This window comes from Vidua macroura, chromosome 5 (genome assembly GCF_024509145.1).
Source record: "Vidua macroura isolate BioBank_ID:100142 chromosome 5, ASM2450914v1, whole genome shotgun sequence".
NCBI classification, from domain to species: Eukaryota; Metazoa; Chordata; class Aves; order Passeriformes; family Viduidae; genus Vidua; species Vidua macroura.
The window spans coordinates 29238692-29257722 of record NC_071575.1 but is presented as its reverse complement, the minus strand read 5'-3'; the positions used below and the strand labels follow the sequence as shown (position 1 = coordinate 29257722).

The following is a 19031-nucleotide window of genomic DNA, read 5'->3' as shown; positions in this document are numbered from 1 at the left end:
CTCTGTCCTGTGCCCTTCCTCAGCAGATCATAAATCTGACATTCCTTCCCTGCACCACACAGAACAGGGACTGATTTTATGTCCAGAGCTGTGCTGCTGTAGGATCATTTCCCTTGGGCTGATTCCCATTCCCCCCACAAGCTCTGGGATCCCCTGTGCTCTTGGAACAGTCTGGGACAGGGGAAGATTTATCCATAACCCCACCTGACTTTATCCTGTCCATCTTGGCAAGGAGTGGGGTTGCCCTTCCCCACAGGATCCCAACCAGAAATCTGTGCTGCCCTTCCCCTGTGGCTGCAGGCAAGGCCAGGCTGTGGCCAGGTGGGGAAGGGTCTCCTTGTGCCCAGGCAGGGCTGGAAACACAGGGCTGTGGATGGATGTGACTTGCAGAGTCAGGATCAGTTTGGGATCACCCCTGTCCCCAGGCTGGACTCCTCTCCCCTGGCAGTGCCTTCCTGGAAGTGCCAGTGCCAGCTCTTCCAGAGGGGATCCATCCAGGCTCAGACACCATCAGGGAAGGGTGAGCTGAGCTTGGCCACGAGTCTGGAGAGAGGCTGCAGGAGAGCCTGGGAGCAGAGATTGGGCAGCTAAAGAGAAATGAGACACATCCCATCCATGGTTCCTACAGGAAGCTGGGCATAACATATCAGCCGGGACCTCCTGTTTTTGGCTCTTCTTCTGATGCCTTTATGAAATTGTTGCAGCTTTTTCACACATATTTTGTATTGTTTTGGATCCATTACAAGGTGCAGACTGTACTTCATCAAATCCAATGACCGTGCAGAGATAATCATGGAATTGTGCAATTATACTGAACCTGATCAGGGGAAAAAAGTCAAATTTGATGACATTGCTGACATGCAGTGAAAGGCAGAGTGGCACCTGGCCTGGCTGCCAAGCTGTGTTACTGCCACTGGGACCAGGAACTGCCTTGCTGGAATTCCTCACTTTTGTTCCCCACATCTCCACAAAAGTTTCTGGGCAATGCTTTCCCATCCAGAAGCATTCCCCTGCTACAGTCCCCTCCAGCCAATGGTGCTGACATCACCCTCTCTCTTGTCCCTGCCTCCTGAATCCTTCCTTTCCCCAGGGAACTGCATCCAGCCAGATCCTTCCTTCCCCAGCAGAACTACAGCTGTGTCCTCTCCTGCCATCCTTACAGGACAGCCCTCTGTTCCCTGGCCTGAAAGGCTCCCTTTCCTTGGCACAGGCATGTGCTGAAGCACCTGCATCTCAAGGAATCAGGTTCCCCCAGACCACAGTCCCTGATCTCCCTTGGGCTCTCTGCTCTTTGCTCTGGCTTTGGGATTTTCCTCTTCCCAGACATTGCATGACAGGGACTTGCTGGAATGAGCTCACGTGGCTGGGTCGTGTTCCACGTTGTTGATCCACTTCCACTTCTGCTCCTCTTGAGAATATGTGAGACCAAGTAAGTAGTAGTTATGTCTTGATTGTGGGAGAAGGTAACTCTGGAAAGGAAGCCAACAATGGGAATTCATGAAAATTACATTTTCTTCACCAGAGGCACAGTGGGCTCAGTGCTAAACAGCCAGCACAGAGAGTGCAGTATGCATTCAGCCACAGCACCTCTGCCCACAGCTCCATGGGGATGAATTTCTCCCTTTCTATTGAAGGTCGTGTCCCTGTTGAAGGCCCCTTATGACTATAATAAATGTATTAATGCACCTGTGGTGCCCTTACAGCTGTACATTGCAGTCAGACAGGTGTGACTTGATACCTGGGGACACTTTTCCCTTCTGATGGGGGAGGCAAAGCCTTTTCAGGTTTTGTCAAAGCCGTGGCTCTCACAAAGAAGTGTCTGTTCAACCTCCTTGGCCTGTGTGCTAAATCCCTGTAAAACCCCAGCCAACTGGGCAGGGAGTTTGCTCCTTGCCATGGGATAAGGCCTGGGCACAGAAGGACTCCAAGCCCCAGGAGGCCTCTCCCTGTGCAGGGCTTTGCTCCCACTGCCAGGGCTGGCGTGTCCATGGCTGGCAGCAGGTCCCAGAGCCCAAGGACATGTGACAGGAGCTGGCAAAAGTCACTGCTCAGCACTTGACCAGGCAGCTCCAGCCCCCCGAGCAGCTGCCCCAGGAGTTGGATCTCACCAGCTCTTCTCTGCTGTCAATGACCACCAGGTCTGAGCCCATGGCGGTGCATTCTGCACGAGAGGCTTCCCAGCCCTTTGGTTTCTTCTCTGGAGAAAAGAAGTAGCAATTTCTCCCATGTTTCTTCCATGATGTGGGGCAGCCTGCAGAAGGGAAGCAGAGGTGTGGAAAATCCATGTTCATACTGACCAAATGATGCCATGATAACAGAGATGTCAGAGAGGCAATTCCAGCCACAGACGTGCCTGTGTGCTCCTGCTGAGAATTGTCACCAGAGCACCAGGGACTCCCACAGCCTCTGGAGCTGACAGCAGCCCAGAATCACCAGGCAGGAGCCAGACAGGGAGCAGCACAGCAATCATGATCCAGCTTTTCCCATCTTTGCTCAGCAGATCCTAAACAGCCACAGGAAATTGCACTGAGTTGAAAGGCTGGTAATGGAGGCAGCTGAGGCATATTGTCCATCCTGCACCCAGCAGTGCTGTGCTTCCAGAGGGATTGTTCCTCCTGTCCCTTCCAGAGCTCATCCTGGCAGTGTCCAGGATAAGGTTTGTATTCCTGAGATGGGAGAGGTGTTCTTTCTTTGTTTCCCTTCTGACCAAAACCCAGTCACACAGCTTTCCCTGTCCCCTTCACAGTCAATGCCACAGGCTTCTGGAAACTCCCTCTGGAATGACAGAGGATTACTTACCTAGTGCCTCTTCAGGGATGGTTCTTGTTGAGTCTTGTTGGCTGCCTGCAGTTGGACCATCTGAAAATAAGAACACAATTTCTGCTTGCAAGGAATGGCCACTCTGCCACGCGCTGTCAGAGCTCTGCTGGAGCTCTCTGACCCCCCATCACCCAACACAGAATGCAAATTCTGCCTCTTTGCTCATGAGAGTACTATAAAAATCACAAAATGGTCAGGTGAGGTTCCACTGAGTAAAAGGCGACACTTTAGTTCATTTACACAAATTGGATCTTAATAATGATTTTGTTTCTTGAGTTCCATCTAGATGTCAAGTTTCTTAGTGTATATAAATTTGAGGTCACCAAGGCAGTACTGAACTCACAAAGGAACTATAACTAAAGCAAACCTAGATCACAGTCTAATGATTCCAATTTCAATGTTAAACCTGCATGATATGCTAATTACACTTCATTACATTGTGCTGGTTTAGAATTTGTTTTTAATTTTTCCCATCCTTGGGTGTTAGACATTTTATAAATGTCAGAGCACTGTCAGATATCCATCCTGAGTTCTTTGCCTTGAAAAGGAAGAATGAATTGCCTCCCCCATCCCTATTTTTGAAGTTCCAAGGATCAAAGGCTTTGCACTGTCTTCCCCATGTGCATTTCTGAGCAGGTGGCAAACTCTGGGACTTGAGAGTGATTGGTGGTGGAAGCTTTTCAAGCTTTCTCAGCTATCAAAGGATGGAAAGAAGAAATTACATCTGAAATTTAAAAATGATTCCTTGAAAACATTCAGAGGAAGTATCAAATGGATTCATTTTTTTTTCGGGTGGCACTAAGAATACTTTTTTCTACAAAATATTATTTATCAGTTTATGTAACTTTAAAATTGTTATGAACTAGGTGCAGAATCTGAGAACAAGGTTTTTATTTAAATAAGCTGCAAATAATTTTTTTTAAATTCTGACTTTGTTGCTTCTTTGAAATGAGATTTAATTTATAAGTATTGTAAGATTTTTGGTGTCACATCCCTGTGTCATAAGACAACATCACATTGAAATATTCTCAAGGATTGCAATCATAAGATCAACAGGCATTATTTGATCTTTACTGGTTTCTTCAAAACATTTGTATCATAAATTCTGCAATGTTTGTACATTGTCATTTTCACTGTTGCCACAGCTTTTTTTCTTTTGGAATTTTGACCTTTCAAACCCATTGGCTTTTTTACTGATTTCTTCCTACAGCCATGGGTGGCTAAAAACTGTTGTCCTTGGCCTTCACACCAGACTTCTATTCCTCCAGGCTTTGGATGTCATGGCCTGGACATCAGTCAGTGGGAGAGGGACACAAATTAATTGCCACTGTGACATTTTTAGCAGGACTTACGTGGGAGTGTCCAAGATAGTGTTAAGGCCAGCACAATTGAAACCAGGACAACAACCAGGACAACAACTTGTGTTCTGGAACAACGGCTTTTACCTACAGAGGGACAGAAAATAACCGTGTGGGGAGCAGCTGGACAAAAGCCCCTTTCCCCTGCATTCCAAGATGCCTTTTCAGGCTCCCATTGGGACTCTGGGGCCTTCCAGATCTGCAGGCTGGAGCCAGGCTCAATGTCCTGGTGTTTCCCCACTGGCTCTGGACCCCTGTGCTCAGGGAATTGAACAGATCCCAGCCTGCCATGGGTTTAAGGAGATGTGAAAAGGTGGAGAGTCATCATTCAGGAAGGGAGATTGGTTCAGCCTGTTTCAGGGATTGCAGAAGGTTCTTAATCTGAAAAGATTTCAGTTGGAATAGTTCAGCCTGAACAAGACAAGGCCATGGCTTTCCAGGTTTGTCATTCCTGCAGGATTAATGCTTTCCTAGAGCAGGAGGTGGCAGCTCTGTGGACATGATGCTGGCAGTAATTGTGGGAGGATACATCCTATCTCTCAGCAGCAATTCCCAGTTGAAGATGCCAGATTTCTTTGGCTTTGGTGCTGAGGGCAGATGGAATCTGCCAGGAGCAGTCCCATCCCCAGCCTGATGTGCTGGACAGCCCCAGACTCAGGGGGAGCCAGCACTGCCCTGGCAGCCCAGAGGGCAAAGCCTGTCCTGGGGACAACAAACACAGCCTCAGCAGCCCTTGGGAGAGGGCATCATCCTGCTGTGCTCAGTGTTGTATGGGATCTCCTGGAGCCCTAGGGGCAGCTCTGGGCCTGTTGCCATTGGACACCAGCTGACAAAAATCCCCATGAAACCACTGACTCCATTCCTCTCCATGGGAGAGAGGAGAAGGGAGATGGGCAAGGGTAAAAGTGGGAAAACTCCTGGGCTAGGATAAAGATGGTTTAATTGAAGAAGAGAAACCATGCATGCAAGCAAAGCAAAACAGGGAATTTGTTTCCCACTTCCCATGGGCAGGCAGGGTGTCACCCAGGCCCAGGAGAGCAGGTTCCAGCCCAAGTAACAGTGACTTGGGAAGACTGAATTTACTGGAAAATTGCCAAACTGTGCCATGGAGGTGACTCTGGCAGTCAGAATTTTGTCTGGCTGTGAGTAAGAGGCACCATCTATCAGAGGTGGATGGTATTTAAAGAGCACTGCCTTGTGACCTAGCAGGGTCCTCTGGGATCCCTGATGCCAACACATTGCATTTTCATCCTAGCTGATGAAATTAAAGGATATTAATTATACTGAGTTTTCCAGTAATGAAACATTTCAGACTTATAAAAATTAATTGAATAAGAAACATGCTTTTCCAGGCTCCAAACCTGTCTCCCAGATCCAAGGGAACTCTGCAAGTGAAGCTGCACTGAGAACATTTTCTTGGTCTCCCAAGATTCTTTGTGTAATTTGGTATCAGAAGTGCTTTATGCAGAGTTTTTGGTGTGAGGCCCTTGGTGTCACTGAGTTTGTAAACTTAATTTGCATGATTTAGTCAGAATCTGTGTTTGATTGTGGAAGTGTCTCAAGTTTGCTCAACTATGGAAAGTAATGAGCAAAACCATCTGAAACTTAAAAATGATTCCTTGAAAACTTTCAAAGGAAGTACCATATGGCTCTGATTTTTTTTTTTTTTTGATGGAGATGATGTTTTCTTTATCTAAAATATAATATATTGTTATAAATTGGGTATGCATATAGAGATTGAGCACAAGGATTTTATTTGAATAAGGTGAAAACAACTCCCTTTAAGATGTAACTTTGAACTTTGCTGTCTTTTTCAAATGAGCTTTTATTCTTAATTCTTTTAATATTTTTGGTGTCACATCTTGATGTCATAATAAATTATCTTCACCTTGAAATATTCTCATATACCAATTAAAAGACCATTAGGCATTATCTGATTTTGTTTCCTCAAAACATTTGTGTAATAAATTCCTCAGTGTTTGAACATTGTCAGTTTTCAATTGGGATTTGTCTTTTTTTCCTTTTGAAATTTGAAACTTTCAAACCACTTGATTCTCCTACACATTTACTCTTACAGCCATGCTTGGCTCAAAACTGCTGTCCTTTACCTTCACACCAGACTTCTGTTCCTCCTGGCCTTGGATGTCATGGCCTGGACCTCAGTCAGTGGCACAGAGTCACAAATTAATTGCTGTTATGACATTTATAGCACTTACATGGGAGTATCTGACACACAACAATGAGCAGGAGCAGGATTATCTCAGTAACCAGGACAGCAACTCGTGTTGTGGAACAACAACTTTTTCCTAGAGAGAGACAGCAAAAAGAAAAGATTATGGGAACAGCTGGACAAAAGCCCCTTTCCCCTGCATTCCAAGATGCCTTTTCATCACGGCCTGGGGTCCCCAGGATCCGTCCGGCCCCCCGGGCAGCTGCCACCGTAGGTGTCGTGGATAGTGCTGTGCTTTATCAGCTCAGCCTGTCTGGGCCCTCGGGCTAGCTCCCAGCCGCAGGCAATTTTAGCGAGCAATTCTGGAGTTATTTCAGCTCTAGTGAGTTCAGCTCTTAGTTATTTCAGCTCGTTGCTCACTATGTGCCTTGGCAGACTCAGGGATGGAGAGAGGAGAAGCCTGTATGGATTTCTGCAGCAGTGTCTTTATTGGCAGCTCCTGCAAAGGGTTCCAGTGACAGCTCTTCCACCAAACTGGGCAGAGGTGAGGATTTAAGTAGGCTACTGGGGGATTGGAAATTGTCCAATGGCTAGGGTTGAGGAGAACACGACCTATAGCCTTACAGAGAGATAACAGGGGCTGCTCTGGCCCACTCATCATGACTCTGCATTTCTTATCTTAGACAAGTGACCACCATGGAGGCCTTGCAGGGTCTCTGCCTGCTACACCTTTTCAGGCTCCCACTGGGACTCTGAAGCATTCCAGATCTGCAGGCTGGAGCCAGGCTCAATGTCCTGGTGCTTCTCCACTGGCTCTGGACCCCTGTGCTCAGGGAACTGAACAAATCCCAACCTGCCATGGGTTTGAAGAGAGCTGAAAAGCAGGAGAGTCCTCCAAGCCCTGGATTGCAGAAGGACACACAGAGGGTGGGTAGGTGACAGAGGGAGCTGCCTGAAGGAGAGGGGGCTCAGTAAAGAGGAGCTAAAAAAGGGCTGCTCTGAGAGAAGGGGACAGGCAGGATGGCTGGCTCTGCAGGAAACATTCAGCAGAGAAGGTCATGGTAGACAAGATTAATTAATCCCTTGTGTCAGGATTGACTGAGGAAGAACTGGGCAGATCTTTCAGTTCAAGGCAGTCCCTTGTGAGGAGCCACAAGGACTGTAAAATGTATGGCCTAAATACAACATGGATGTACTAACAAATCCCAAGGGATAACTGCTGGGAGGTAATGCTAATGCTGTTTTTTAACCCCACTCTTAGAGTTCTCTTTCCACCTGGGCCCTAGGAGGTAACAGATCTGATGTGAATTCACAATAAGAAAATAAAAAAGAAAGTTCTAGAGGATCTCTGGGAACACCAGCTCTGCTGTCCTGTGCACACACCAGCAGAGTGATTTAGGTTTGAATTGACCTTTTCACATCCCCAAGTCCAACTCCCCTGCTCAGGTGTTGGCCAGAGCAGGATGTCCAGGACCATGCATAGGCAGGCTTTGAATATCTCTGGGATGGTGACTCTACAGATTCTGGCATTAGGAATTCCCTGAGTGAAGGGCCAGGAAGTCCCTAAGGGAAGTATGAGAGTATTGCTTGTGAAACTATGACAGCAAAGTATCTTCAATGCCCTTTCTCTTCTTCCTCATCTCCTGTTGTTCATTTTTCACTGCTGGTCTCTGACTATCTCATTCAGTTCACAACCATACACAAATAGGGAGAATGGTTAAAATTTGGAAGCCTGAAAACTGCAGATCATGCTAAATGAGGAGGTGTGACATAGTTATGTAATAAATGCAAACCAGCAGGGAAGAATGCACATGGACAAGGGTAAAGTTTAATGATGTGGGCACAAAATAAGACACAGAATGTTCCATACTTCTACAACACTCAAAACCATCCTTCTATCCAGCACTGAGCCCCCTTGGTTCTATCTCCACACAGAGATCAGCTTTTCTATCAGTTGAAGTGCATTCTGCTGGCTTATGGAATTAATGTCAGTACTTGGTGAACAATGCATAGGATCCACTGTCAAAGAAAAAAATATCAAATTAGAACTAGAATAGAGATGGCAAAAGGATGCCATGACAACAGAGAGGTGAGAGAGGCAATTCCAGCCACGGATATGCCTGTGTGCTCCTGCTGAGAATTGTCACCAGAGCACCAGGGATCCCCCACAGCCTCTGAAGCTGACAGCAGCCCAGAATCACCAGGCAGGAGCCAGACAGGGAGCAGCACAGCAAACATGATCCAGCCTTTCCCATCTTTGCTCAGGGCATACAGAGAAATGCTCAGGGCACAAGAGCAGCTCTCAGATTGCCAAAGTCTGGTTTGCCTGATGCAGAATTGGGCAGCAGAGGTGCTACTGACAGCACCAACATTTGTGTGCATTGCCAGGCAGGGCAGCGGGAGGAGCAGAGAGGAGGAGGAGCTGGAAAGGGGATGGAATTCAGGGAGACAGGGCCTGCAGGAGACACTTTGGTTGGGGATCCTGAAGAGCTCCTAAAGAGCAGCATGGAATTGCACTGAGGTCACAGGCTGGCAATGGAGGGGCCTTGGGAAAGCAGCACAGGCACATTGTCCATCCTGCTCCCTGCAGGGCTGGGGAGCAGAGGGATTGTTCCTCCTGTGCCTTCCCTGCCTCAGACTGCTCTGCTCTGGCAGCAGAGAGGCAGCAGCTCTTCCCTGTGGAACAGGAATGCAGAGCTGAGCCTGCACTGCTTCCAAAGGAGGTGCAAATGCAAACCCTCCATGGGCTCCAGAGCTCATCCTTGCAGTGTCCCAGGGTGAGGTTTGTACTCCTGACATGGCAGAGGGGTTGTTTGTTTTCCTTCTGAACAAAATCCTGACAGAGTTCCTTTCTGTCCCCCTTAACCATCAATCCAACAGACTTCTGGCAGCTCCCATTGGAAAGACAGAGGATTGCTTACCTGGTGCCTCTTCACGGCTGGGGGGTAACTTTGTTGAGTCCTCTTGGCTGGTGGGGAACAATGGTGTTGAGACATTTTGGCTGGTGGAGGCCAATGTTGTTGAGTCCTGTTGGCTGCCTGCTGTTGGACCATCAGGAAATAAGAACACAATTGTTACTTGCAATGGATGACCACTGTGTCACACACTGTCAGAGCCCTGCTGGGCCTCTTTGGCTCCTCCATCACCCAACACAAAATGCCAACTCTACCTCTTTGCTCAATCATTGCAAACAACCCTCAAAGCTGCAGCACACCCCAAGGTGTTCCCTTCCAAAGGGCCAAACTCCAGAACTGACCCAGAACTGCACCAGCCCTTCCCAGAGCAGAGGTGGATGTGAGGCACAGCACACACGGAACCACAGCAGTCAGAGACAAACAACATCAACTCCAGATTTTGTGCTCTATTAAATGCAGCTAATTTCACCTCCTTATGTTGTCTTGGTTTGAATTTGCCCTTGCTCTGGTATTGCACATTGTATGCATATCAGAGCACTATCAGATATGTGCCCTGTACTCTTTGCCTTAAAAAACAAAAAGCAATTACCCCACCCAAGCCTATGCTTTACACCAAGTACATTAAAGGTTTTGGCATTTTTTCACCATGGGTAGCTCTGAGTCCTTGGGAGACTCTGGGACTTGAGTGTGATTGGTTGTGGAAACCTTTCAGACTTACTCAATTATCCAAATATGGAAAGAGACAACAATAAATATCCGACAATTAAAACTGATTCCTTGAAAACTTTCAAGGGAACTACCATATGGCTCTAATAATTGTGTTTTTTTTTTCCATGGAGATGAGAATGTTTTCTTTTTATGGAATTAATGTGTCTTTCTAGGTAGCTCAGAGATTGTTTAGAGCTCAGTGATATCTATGCAGACACTGAGCACAAGGCTTTTATTTCAGTAAGGCAACAAAAATTCCTTTAAGGTGCAACTTTGCTGTCTCTCTCAAAGGAGCTTTTAGTCCTCATTATTTTAAGAGTTTTGCTGTCACACCTGGGTGCCATGATACAATATCACCTCAAAATATTCTCAAGGATTGCAGTCAGAACAAGGATAGGCAATATCTGATCTTGACTTGCTTCTTCAAAACATTTGTATCATGAATTCTGCAGGGTTTGAACCTTGTCAGTTTTCAATTGGATTTTGGCTTTCTATCTGTTGGATTTTAAAATATTGAAAACTTTTTTTTTTTTCTTTTTTTTTTTTTCCTTTTTTTTTTTTTCCCCAGATTTCCTCTTACAGCCATGGTTGGATGAAAACTGCTGTCCTTTTCCTTCACACCAGACTTCCATTCCTCCTGGCTTTGGATGTCATGGCCTGGACATCAGTAAGTGGGATAGAGACACAAATTACTTGCCAGTGTGACATTTCTAGCAGGACTTACCCGTGGTGAGTGTCAGATACAGTGCAATGACCACTAGAAGGATGATCACAACAAGGACAGCAACCACTGCAGCAGCTCGTGTTCTGAAACCATGGCTTTTACCTACAGAGGGGCAGAAACATAAAGGTTTGGGGAAGAGCTGGACAAAAGCCCCTTTCCCCTGCATTCCAAGATGCCTTTTCAGGCTCCCACTGGGACTCTGGAGCATTCCAGATCTGCAGGCTGGAGCCAGGCTCAATGTCCTGGTGCTTCTCCACTGGCTCTGGACCCCTGTGCTCAGGGAACTGAACAGATCCCAACCTGCCATGAGTTTGAGGAGAGCTGAAAAGCAGGAGAGTCCTCCAAGCCCTGGATTGCAGAAGGACACACAGAGGATGGGTAGGTGACAGAGGGAGCTGCCTGAAGGAGTGGGGGCTCAGTAAAGAGGAGCTAAAAAGGGCTGCTCTGAGAGATGGGATCCAGGCATGAAACCAGCTCTTTTCTGAAAGCTACAGATGAGTATCTGGGAAGTTTTATGCATGAAATAAGAAAATAGTTGGAAGGCATTTCCCAGAAAGACACAAAAAGAGAAATATAAAAATATTATTGAAACTGTATAGAAGCTCGAAATTGTAATGAAAGTGACCCTTTTAATCAGGTCACATCAGCTGTGGTTCCCTGTCAAGTGGGCTATGAATTAATCTGTTGTTAGAGGTGATAAAACCCTGTTTCCTGGGCTGTTAGTATCTGAAAAGATACATCTGAAAAGACATGCAGAGGGTTCACACTTTGTGCAAAAGAAAAGTACCGGATGGCAAGAAATAATTTCAGCCAGAGTGAAAGCAGGTTTAAAAAGAAAGGAAAGAAAAATGAAAATGAAATACAAATAAACACTCTATGAAGTCTGTTACTTTTTAGAATGTACTTTTATGGCAGATATTGCAAAACCAGTGCAAACATATATGCAATAATTTTAAACTCATTAAAGAAAGAGAAATCCTCGATTAGAATTTTGCAAAGTCTTTGATCCTAAATCAGACTAAACCTGTCCATAAAACATTTCCTACTTGTGCATTTCACAAGCAGTTTGTACAGCCAGAGCAGGAGGAGAAGCCCCCAGGCAGTGCCTGCTGTGCCCAGGGAGCAGGAACAGCTGTGCAGGAGACTGCTGTGAACACCAGCAACAGCAGCCATTCCATCCTGAGCAGTTTGCTGCAGGAATCTCAGGCTGCTGGGGGACAGTGGGCCAGGGGCAGGAGCAATGGATGTTCAGCACTGGAATGTTCTCCAAAATGGATAAAAACAACTCTTAATATCACAGCAGAGACACTAACTCACACTTGCACCTTAGCAAGAGAAAAGTAGATCTTACAACAACTTGCCTTTGTAAATATAAACAACCCTATCTGGACACTCCACCTGCAGTCTTCCAGCACGGGCCCTCATGTTTCCCTTGTGCTCTTTGAGACTTTGGTTCTCCAAGGAACTCTCTCAACATATATGGGAGAGAGACTGGAGAATGCAAAGAAAGTTCAGTGCCCAGCACTGGACCTACCTTGGACATCAGGGACCCTCAGGTTTCTGGGTCTGGTTGGTTCAGGCAAGTTCAGGTCAGCATAAAGGACATTTTCTGCCATTTTTGTTCCACTCTCTTCTTTCCTCCCTCGGCTGTTCTGACAGTGGCACTCTGGGCTGGGGACAACTCAGAGGTCCCTCCCCTCTCTAAGCTTCAGGAGGAAGTTCTTGACTCTTCCGGTCACACAGAAACTTCTAGAGAAAAGAGAAGTGTATTTCTGCTTCATCTTTTGATGGCACAGGGTTTTATGTCAGTAACATGAGGAAATATAAGTTCATGGCCTCCCTGAGGTCACCTGTGTTGGGAAGTGGTTCTGGACTGGAAGTGTCTTGAGTTCCCAAAGCATCACCCACCCACCCACAAGCACTGCTTTCTGTTTTGAAAAGGAAAGCTTTATTCCATGCAATGGAAAGGAGAGCAACTCTATAGGGACCTCTGGTAGGACCCAGAGCACATCAATAGAGCTGCCCTGTCCTGTGATCAATCTCCAAGGAAAATAGGGCAGAGTACCATTCCCTGTGGGTCACTCTCATACTTCTCACCAGCTCCTTCACAGGTCACTGTGAGTATCATTGTTCTGTTTTCTGTCCAGCTCAGCTTCTGTTGGTTCTCTGTTCTTCAGGCCTTGCTGGTCTCTGTCCTGTGCCCGTCCTCAGCAGATCATAAATCTGACATTCCTTCCCTGCACCACACAGGACTGGGACTGATTTTATGTCCAGAGCTGTGCTGCTGTAGGATCATTTCCCTTGGGCTGATTCCCATTCCCCCCACAAGCTCTGGGATCCCCTGTGCTCTTGGAACAGTCTGGGACAGGGGAAGATTTATCCATAACCCCACCTGACTTTATCCTGTCCATCTTGGCAAGGAGTGGGGTTGCCCTTCCCCACAGGATCCCAACCAGAAATCTGTGCTGCCCTTCCCCTGTGGCTGCAGGCAAGGCCAGGCTGTGGCCAGGTGGGGAAGGGTCTCCTTGTGCCCAGGCAGGGCTGGAAACACAGGGCTGTGGATGGATGTGACTTGCAGAGTCAGGATCAGTTTGGGATCACCCCTGTCCCCAGGCTGGACTCCTCTCCCCTGGCAGTGCCTTCCTGGAAGTGCCAGTGCCAGCTCTTCCAGAGGGGATCCATCCAGGCTCAGACACCATCAGGGAAGGGTGAGCTGAGCTTGGCCACGAGTCTGGAGAGAGGCTGCAGGAGAGCCTGGGAGCAGAGATTGGGCAGCTAAAGAGAAATGAGACACATCCCATCCATGGTTCCTACAGGAAGCTGGGCATAACATATCAGCCGGGATCTCCTGTTTTTGGCTCTTCTTCTGATGCCTTTATGAAATTGTTGCAGCTTTTTCACACATATTTTGTGTTGTTTTGGATCCATTACAAGGTGCAGACCGTACTTCATCAAATCCAATGACCGTGCAGAGATAATCAAAGAAATGTCCAATTATACTGAACCTGATCAGGGGAAAAAAGTCAAATTTGATGACATTGCTGACATGCAGTGAAAGGCAGAGTGGCACCTGGCCTGGCTGCTAAGCTGTGTTACTGCCACTGGGACCAGGAACTGCCTTGCTGGAATCCCCCTCCCATTCCTCACTTTTGTTCCCCACATCTCCACAAAAGTTTCTGGGCAATGCTTTCCCATCCAGAAGCATTCCCCTGCTACGGTCCCCTCCAGCCAATGGTGCTGACATCACCCTCTCTCTTGTCCCTGCCTCCTGTCTCCTTCCTTTCCCCAGGGAACTGCATCCAGCCAGATCCTTCCTTCCCCAGCAGAACTACAGCTGTGTCCTCTCCTGCCATCCTTACAGGACAGCCCTCTGTTCCCTGGCCTGAAAGGCTCCCTTTCCTTGGCACAGGCATGTGCTGAAGCACCTGCATCTCAAGGAATCAGGTTCCCCCAGACCACAGTCCCTGATCTCCCTTGGGCTCTCTGCTCTTTGCTCTGGCTTTGGGATTTTCCTCTTCCCAGACATTGCATGGCAGGGACTTGCTGGAATGAGCTCACATGGCTGGGTCGTGTTCCACGTTGTTGATCCACTTCCACTTCTGCTCCTCTTGAGAATATGTGAGACCAAGTAAGTAGTAGTTATGTCTTGATTGTGGGAGAAGGTAACTCTGGAAAGGAAGCCAACAATGGGAATTCATGAAAATTACATTTTCTTCACCAGAGGCACAGTGGGCTCAGTGCTAAACAGCCAGCACAGAGAGTGCAGTATGCATTCAGCCACAGCACCTCTGCCCACAGCTCCATGGGGATGAATTTCTCCCTTTCTATTGAAGGTCGTGTCCCTGTTGAAGGCCCCTTATGACTATAATAAATGTATTAATGCACCTGTGGTGCCCTTACAGCTGTACATTGCAGTCAGACAGGTGTGACTTGATACCTGGGGACACTTTTCCCTTCTGATGGGGGAGGCAAAGCCTTTTCAGGTTTTGTCAAAGCCGTGGCTCTCACAAAGAAGTGTCTGTTCAACCTCCTTGGCCTGTGTGCTAAATCCCTGTAAAACCCCAGCCAACTGGGCAGGGAGTTTGCTCCTTGCCATGGGATAAGGCCTGGGCACAGAAGGACTCCAAGCCCCAGGAGGCCTCTCCCTGTGCAGGGCTTTGCTCCCACTGCCAGGGCTGGCGTGTCCATGGCTGGCAGCAGGTCCCAGAGCCCAAGGACATGTGACAGGAGCTGGCAAAAGTCACTGCTCAGCACTTGACCAGGCAGCTCCAGCCCCCCGAGCAGCTGCCCCAGGAGTTGGATCTCACCAGCTCTTCTCTGCTGTCAATGACCACCAGGTCTGAGCCCATGGCGGTGCATTCTGCACGAGAGGCTTCCCAGCCCTTTGGTTTCTTCTCTGGAGAAAAGAAGTAGCAATTTCTCCCATGTTTCTTCCATGATGTGGGGCAGCCTGCAGAAGGGAAGCAGAGGTGTGGAAAATCCATGTTCATACTGACCAAATGATGCCATGATAACAGAGATGTCAGAGAGGCAATTCCAGCCACAGACGTGCCTGTGTGCTCCTGCTGAGAATTGTCACCAGAGCACCAGGGACTCCCACAGCCTCTGGAGCTGACAGCAGCCCAGAATCACCAGGCAGGAGCCAGACAGGGAGCAGCACAGCAATCATGATCCAGCCTTTCCCATCTTTGCTCAGCAGATCCTAAACAGCCACAGGAAATTGCACTGAGTTGAAAGGCTGGTAATGGAGGCAGCTGAGGCATATTGTCCATCCTGCACCCAGCAGTGCTGTGCTTCCAGAGGGATTGTTCCTCCTGTCCCTTCCAGAGCTCATCCTGGCAGTGTCCAGGATAAGGTTTGTATTCCTGAGATGGGAGAGGTGTTCTTTCTTTGTTTCCCTTCTGACCAAAACCCAGTCACACAGCTTTCCCTGTCCCCTTCACAGTCAATGCCACAGGCTTCTGGAAACTCCCTCTGGAATGACAGAGGATTACTTACCTAGTGCCTCTTCAGGGATGGTTCTTGTTGAGTCTTGTTGGCTGCCTGCAGTTGGACCATCTGAAAATAAGAACACAATTTCTGCTTGCAAGGAATGGCCACTCTGCCACGCGCTGTCAGAGCTCTGCTGGAGCTCTCTGACCCCCCATCACCCAACACAGAATGCAAATTCTGCCTCTTTGCTCATGAGAGTACTATAAAAATCACAAAATGGTCAGGTGAGGTTCCACTGAGTAAAAGGCAACACTTTAGTTCATTTAAACAAGTTATATCTTAATAACACTGTATTTGTTAATAACAAGACCTATTGGAAAATTCATACTAAACTAAAACTTATCAAAAAGTCAAAATGCAACAGTTTTTATATGGAGCACAAGTGAAACCTGTGTGCTCTTGAACTTAAGAACTACCTTGATTTAATTTCTCAAGTTTGATCTTGATCTCAAGTTTCTTAGGAGTATTTTTTCAGGTCTGTACCTGTTCTGAGCCAGTACTGAGACCCACAAAAGAACTACAATTAAAGCCAGACCTGGATCTAAGTCTAAGGACTCCTCTTTCAATGTCAGACTTAAAGCTGTATTAAATGCAAATTATACATTTTTATTTTCTGTTGGTTTATTATTTGTTTTTAATTTTTCCCATCCTTGGGTGTTAGACATTTTATTAATGTCAGAGCACTGTCAGGTATCAGTCCTGAACTCTATGCCTTAAAAAAGCAGAATGACTTGCCTCCCCCAGCCCTATTCTTTAAGTTCCATGGATCAAAGGCTTTGCACTGTCTTCCCCATGTGCATTTCTGAGCAGGTGGCAAACTCTGGGACTTGAGAGTGATTTGTGGTGGAAGCTTTTCAAGCTTTCTCAGCTCTCAAAGGATGGAAAGAAACAAGCAAAAACATCTGAAAATTTAAAATGGCTATTTGAAAACTTTCAAAGGAAATGCCAATTGGGTCTGTTAATTTTTTTCTGATGGAAATAAGTTGGTTTTTTTACTACAAAATATCATTTATCTTTTTATGTAGCTCAAAATATGTTATGATTTTAAGGAAACTTCTGTAAGATGTGGTTTAGTTGCCTCCTTCAAATGAACTTTTATTCACAATTATTCTAAGATTTGTTGTGTTATGGACATCTTGGTCTCATGATACAACCTCATCAGCCTGTGGGATTCTCACAAATAGCAATTGTATTACTGGTAGGCATTACCGAATCTTAACTTGTTTCATCAAAACATTTGTACAATAAATTCTTTGTCATTTGAATGTTGACAGTTTTTCATTGGGATTTTGGCTTTTTTATCTGTTGGAATTTTCAACTTTCAAACCACTTGACTCTCTTACAAATTTCCTCTTACAGCCACAATTAGCTAAAAACTGCTGTCCTTTGCCTTCAAACCAAACTTCCATTCCTACTGGCTTTATATGTCATGGCCTGGACATCAGACCGTGGGGGAGAGACACAAATTAATTGCTGTTATGACGCTAACAAAAGAACTTACATGTGATTATTAAATATACTGCCAGGACCAGTAGGAGGATTATCACCACCAATATGGTAACATGTTTTCTGGAACAACAACTTTTACCTACAGAGGGACAGAAAAAGAAACATTAGGGGAACAGCTGGACAGAAGCACCTTTGCCTGCATTCCAAGTTGCTCTTTTCAGGCTCCCACTGGGACTCTGGAGCCTTCCAGATCTGCAGGCTGGAGCCAGGCTCAATGTCCTGGTGCTTCTCCACTGGCTCTGGACCCCTGTGCTCAGGGAACTGAACAGATCCCAACCTGCCATGAGTTTGAGGAGAGCTGAAAAGCAGGAGAGTCCTCCAAGCCCTGGATTGCAGAAGGACACACAGAGGATGGGTAGGTGACAGAGGGAGCTGCCTGAAGGAGTGGGGGCTCAGTAAAGAGGAGCTAAAAAGGGCTGCTCTGAGAGATGGGATCCAGGCATGAAACCACCTCTTTTCTGAAAGCTACAGATGAGTATCTGGGAAGTTTTATGCATGAAATAAGAAAATAGTTGGAAGGCATTTCCCAGAAAGACACAAAAAGAGAAATATAAAAATATTATTGAAACTGTATAGAAGCTCGAAATTGTAATGAAAGTGACCCTTTTAATCAGGTCACATCAGCTGTGGTTCCCTGTCAAGTGGGCTATGAATTAATCTGTTGTTAGAGGTGATAAAACCCTGTTTCCTGGGCTGTTAGTATCTGAAAAGATACATCTGAAAAGACATGCAGAGGGTTCACACTTTGTGCAAAAGAAAAGTACCGGATGGCAAGAAATAATTTCAGCCAGAGTGAAAGCAGGTTTAAAAAGAAAGGAAAGAAAAATGAAAATGAAATACAAATAAACACTCTATGAAGTCTGTTACTTTTTAGAATGTACTTTTATGGCAGATATTGCAAAACCAGTGCAAACATATATGCAATAATTTTAAACTCATTAAAGAAAGAGAAATCCTCGATTAGAATTTTGCAAAGTCTTTGATCCTAAATCAGACTAAACCTGTCCATAAAACATTTCCTACTTGTGCATTTCACAAGCAGTTTGTACAGCCAGAGCAGGAGGAGAAGCCCCCAGGCAGTGCCTGCTGTGCCCAGGGAGCAGGAACAGCTGTGCAGGAGACTGCTGTGAACACCAGCAACAGCAGCCATTCCATCCTGAGCAGTTTGCTGCAGGAATCTCAGGCTGCTGGGGGACAGTGGGCCAGGGGCAGGAGCAATGGATGTTCAGCACTGGAATGTTCTCCAAAATGGATAAAAACAACTCTTAATATCACAGCAGAGACACTAACTCACACTTGCACCTTAGCAAGAGAAAAGTAGATCTTACAACAACTTGCCTTTGTAAATATAAACAACCCTATCTGGACACTCCACCTGCAGTCTTCCAGCACGGGCCCTCATGTTTCCCTTGTGCTCTTTGAGACTTTGGTTCTCCAAGGAACTCTCTCAACATATATGGGAGAGAGACTGGAGAATGCAAAGAAAGCTCAGTGCCCAGCACTGGACCTACCTTGGACATCAGGGACCCTCAGGTTTCTGGGTCTGGTTGGTTCAGGCAAGTTCAGGTCAGCATAAAGGACATTTTCTGCCATTTTTGTTCCACTCTCTTCTTTCCTCCCTCGGCTGTTCTGACAGTGGCACTCTGGGCTGGGGACAACTCAGAGGTCCCTCCCCTCTCTAAGCTTCAGGAGGAAGTTCTTGACTCTTCCGGTCACACAGAAACTTCTAGAGAAAAGAGAAGTGTATTTCTGCTTCATCTTTTGATGGCACAGGGTTTTATGTCAGTAACATGAGGAAATATAAGTTCATGGCCTCCCTGAGGTCACCTGTGTTG

The 19031-nt window shown here is 46.6% G+C and overlaps 2 protein-coding genes across 2 annotated transcripts; both read right to left on the bottom strand.

Annotated features, from left to right (window-relative positions):
* Positions 1-467: 467 nt before the first annotated feature.
* LOC128808103 (killer cell lectin-like receptor subfamily B member 1B allele B) lies at positions 468-13344 on the bottom strand. Its single transcript, XM_053978919.1, has 10 exons — positions 13088-13344; positions 12230-12444; positions 10696-10797; positions 9270-9389; positions 6395-6484; positions 4173-4265; positions 2800-2859; positions 2109-2251; positions 1360-1469; positions 468-817 (listed from the first exon to the last, which is right to left on the bottom strand). Exons 2-10 carry the CDS (start codon positions 12309-12311, stop codon positions 688-690), a joined length of 930 nt encoding a protein of 309 aa, XP_053834894.1. The 5' UTR covers positions 12312-12444; positions 13088-13344; the 3' UTR covers positions 468-687.
* Positions 13345-13570: 226 nt separating this feature from the next.
* On the bottom strand, positions 13571-18789 carry LOC128807737 (killer cell lectin-like receptor subfamily B member 1B allele B). The gene is made up of 6 exons (XM_053978305.1): positions 18708-18789; positions 17189-17275; positions 15694-15753; positions 15003-15145; positions 14254-14363; positions 13571-13700 (listed from the first exon to the last, which is right to left on the bottom strand). Exons 1-6 carry the CDS (start codon positions 18787-18789, stop codon positions 13571-13573), a joined length of 612 nt encoding a protein of 203 aa, XP_053834280.1.
* Positions 18790-19031: the final 242 nt, after the last annotated feature.

Bases quoted from the DNA above. Each gene is read 5' to 3' on its own strand.
- LOC128808103 (XM_053978919.1), bottom strand. From the start codon at position 12,311: ATGGCAGAAAATGTCCTTTATGCTGACCTGAACTTGCCTGAACCAACC. The intron at 6,485-9,269 runs GTAAGCAATCCT...GTCTCTCTCTAG, and splicing joins CAGCCGTGAAGAGGCACCAG to GAAAAAGTTGTTGTTCCACA. The intron at 2,252-2,799 runs GTAAGTAATCCT...TCCCTTCTGCAG, and splicing joins CATCCCTGAAGAGGCACTAG to GCTGCCCCACATCATGGAAG.
- LOC128807737 (XM_053978305.1), bottom strand. From the start codon at position 18,789: ATGGCAGAAAATGTCCTTTATGCTGACCTGAACTTGCCTGAACCAACC. The intron at 17,276-18,707 runs GTAGGTCCAGTG...GTCCCTCTGTAG, and splicing joins GAGGGTCCCTGATGTCCAAG to GTAAAAGTTGTTGTTCCAGA. The intron at 15,754-17,188 runs GTAAGTTCTTTT...TCTTATTTTCAG, and splicing joins AGTATATTTAATAATCACAT to ATGGTCCAACTGCAGGCAGC.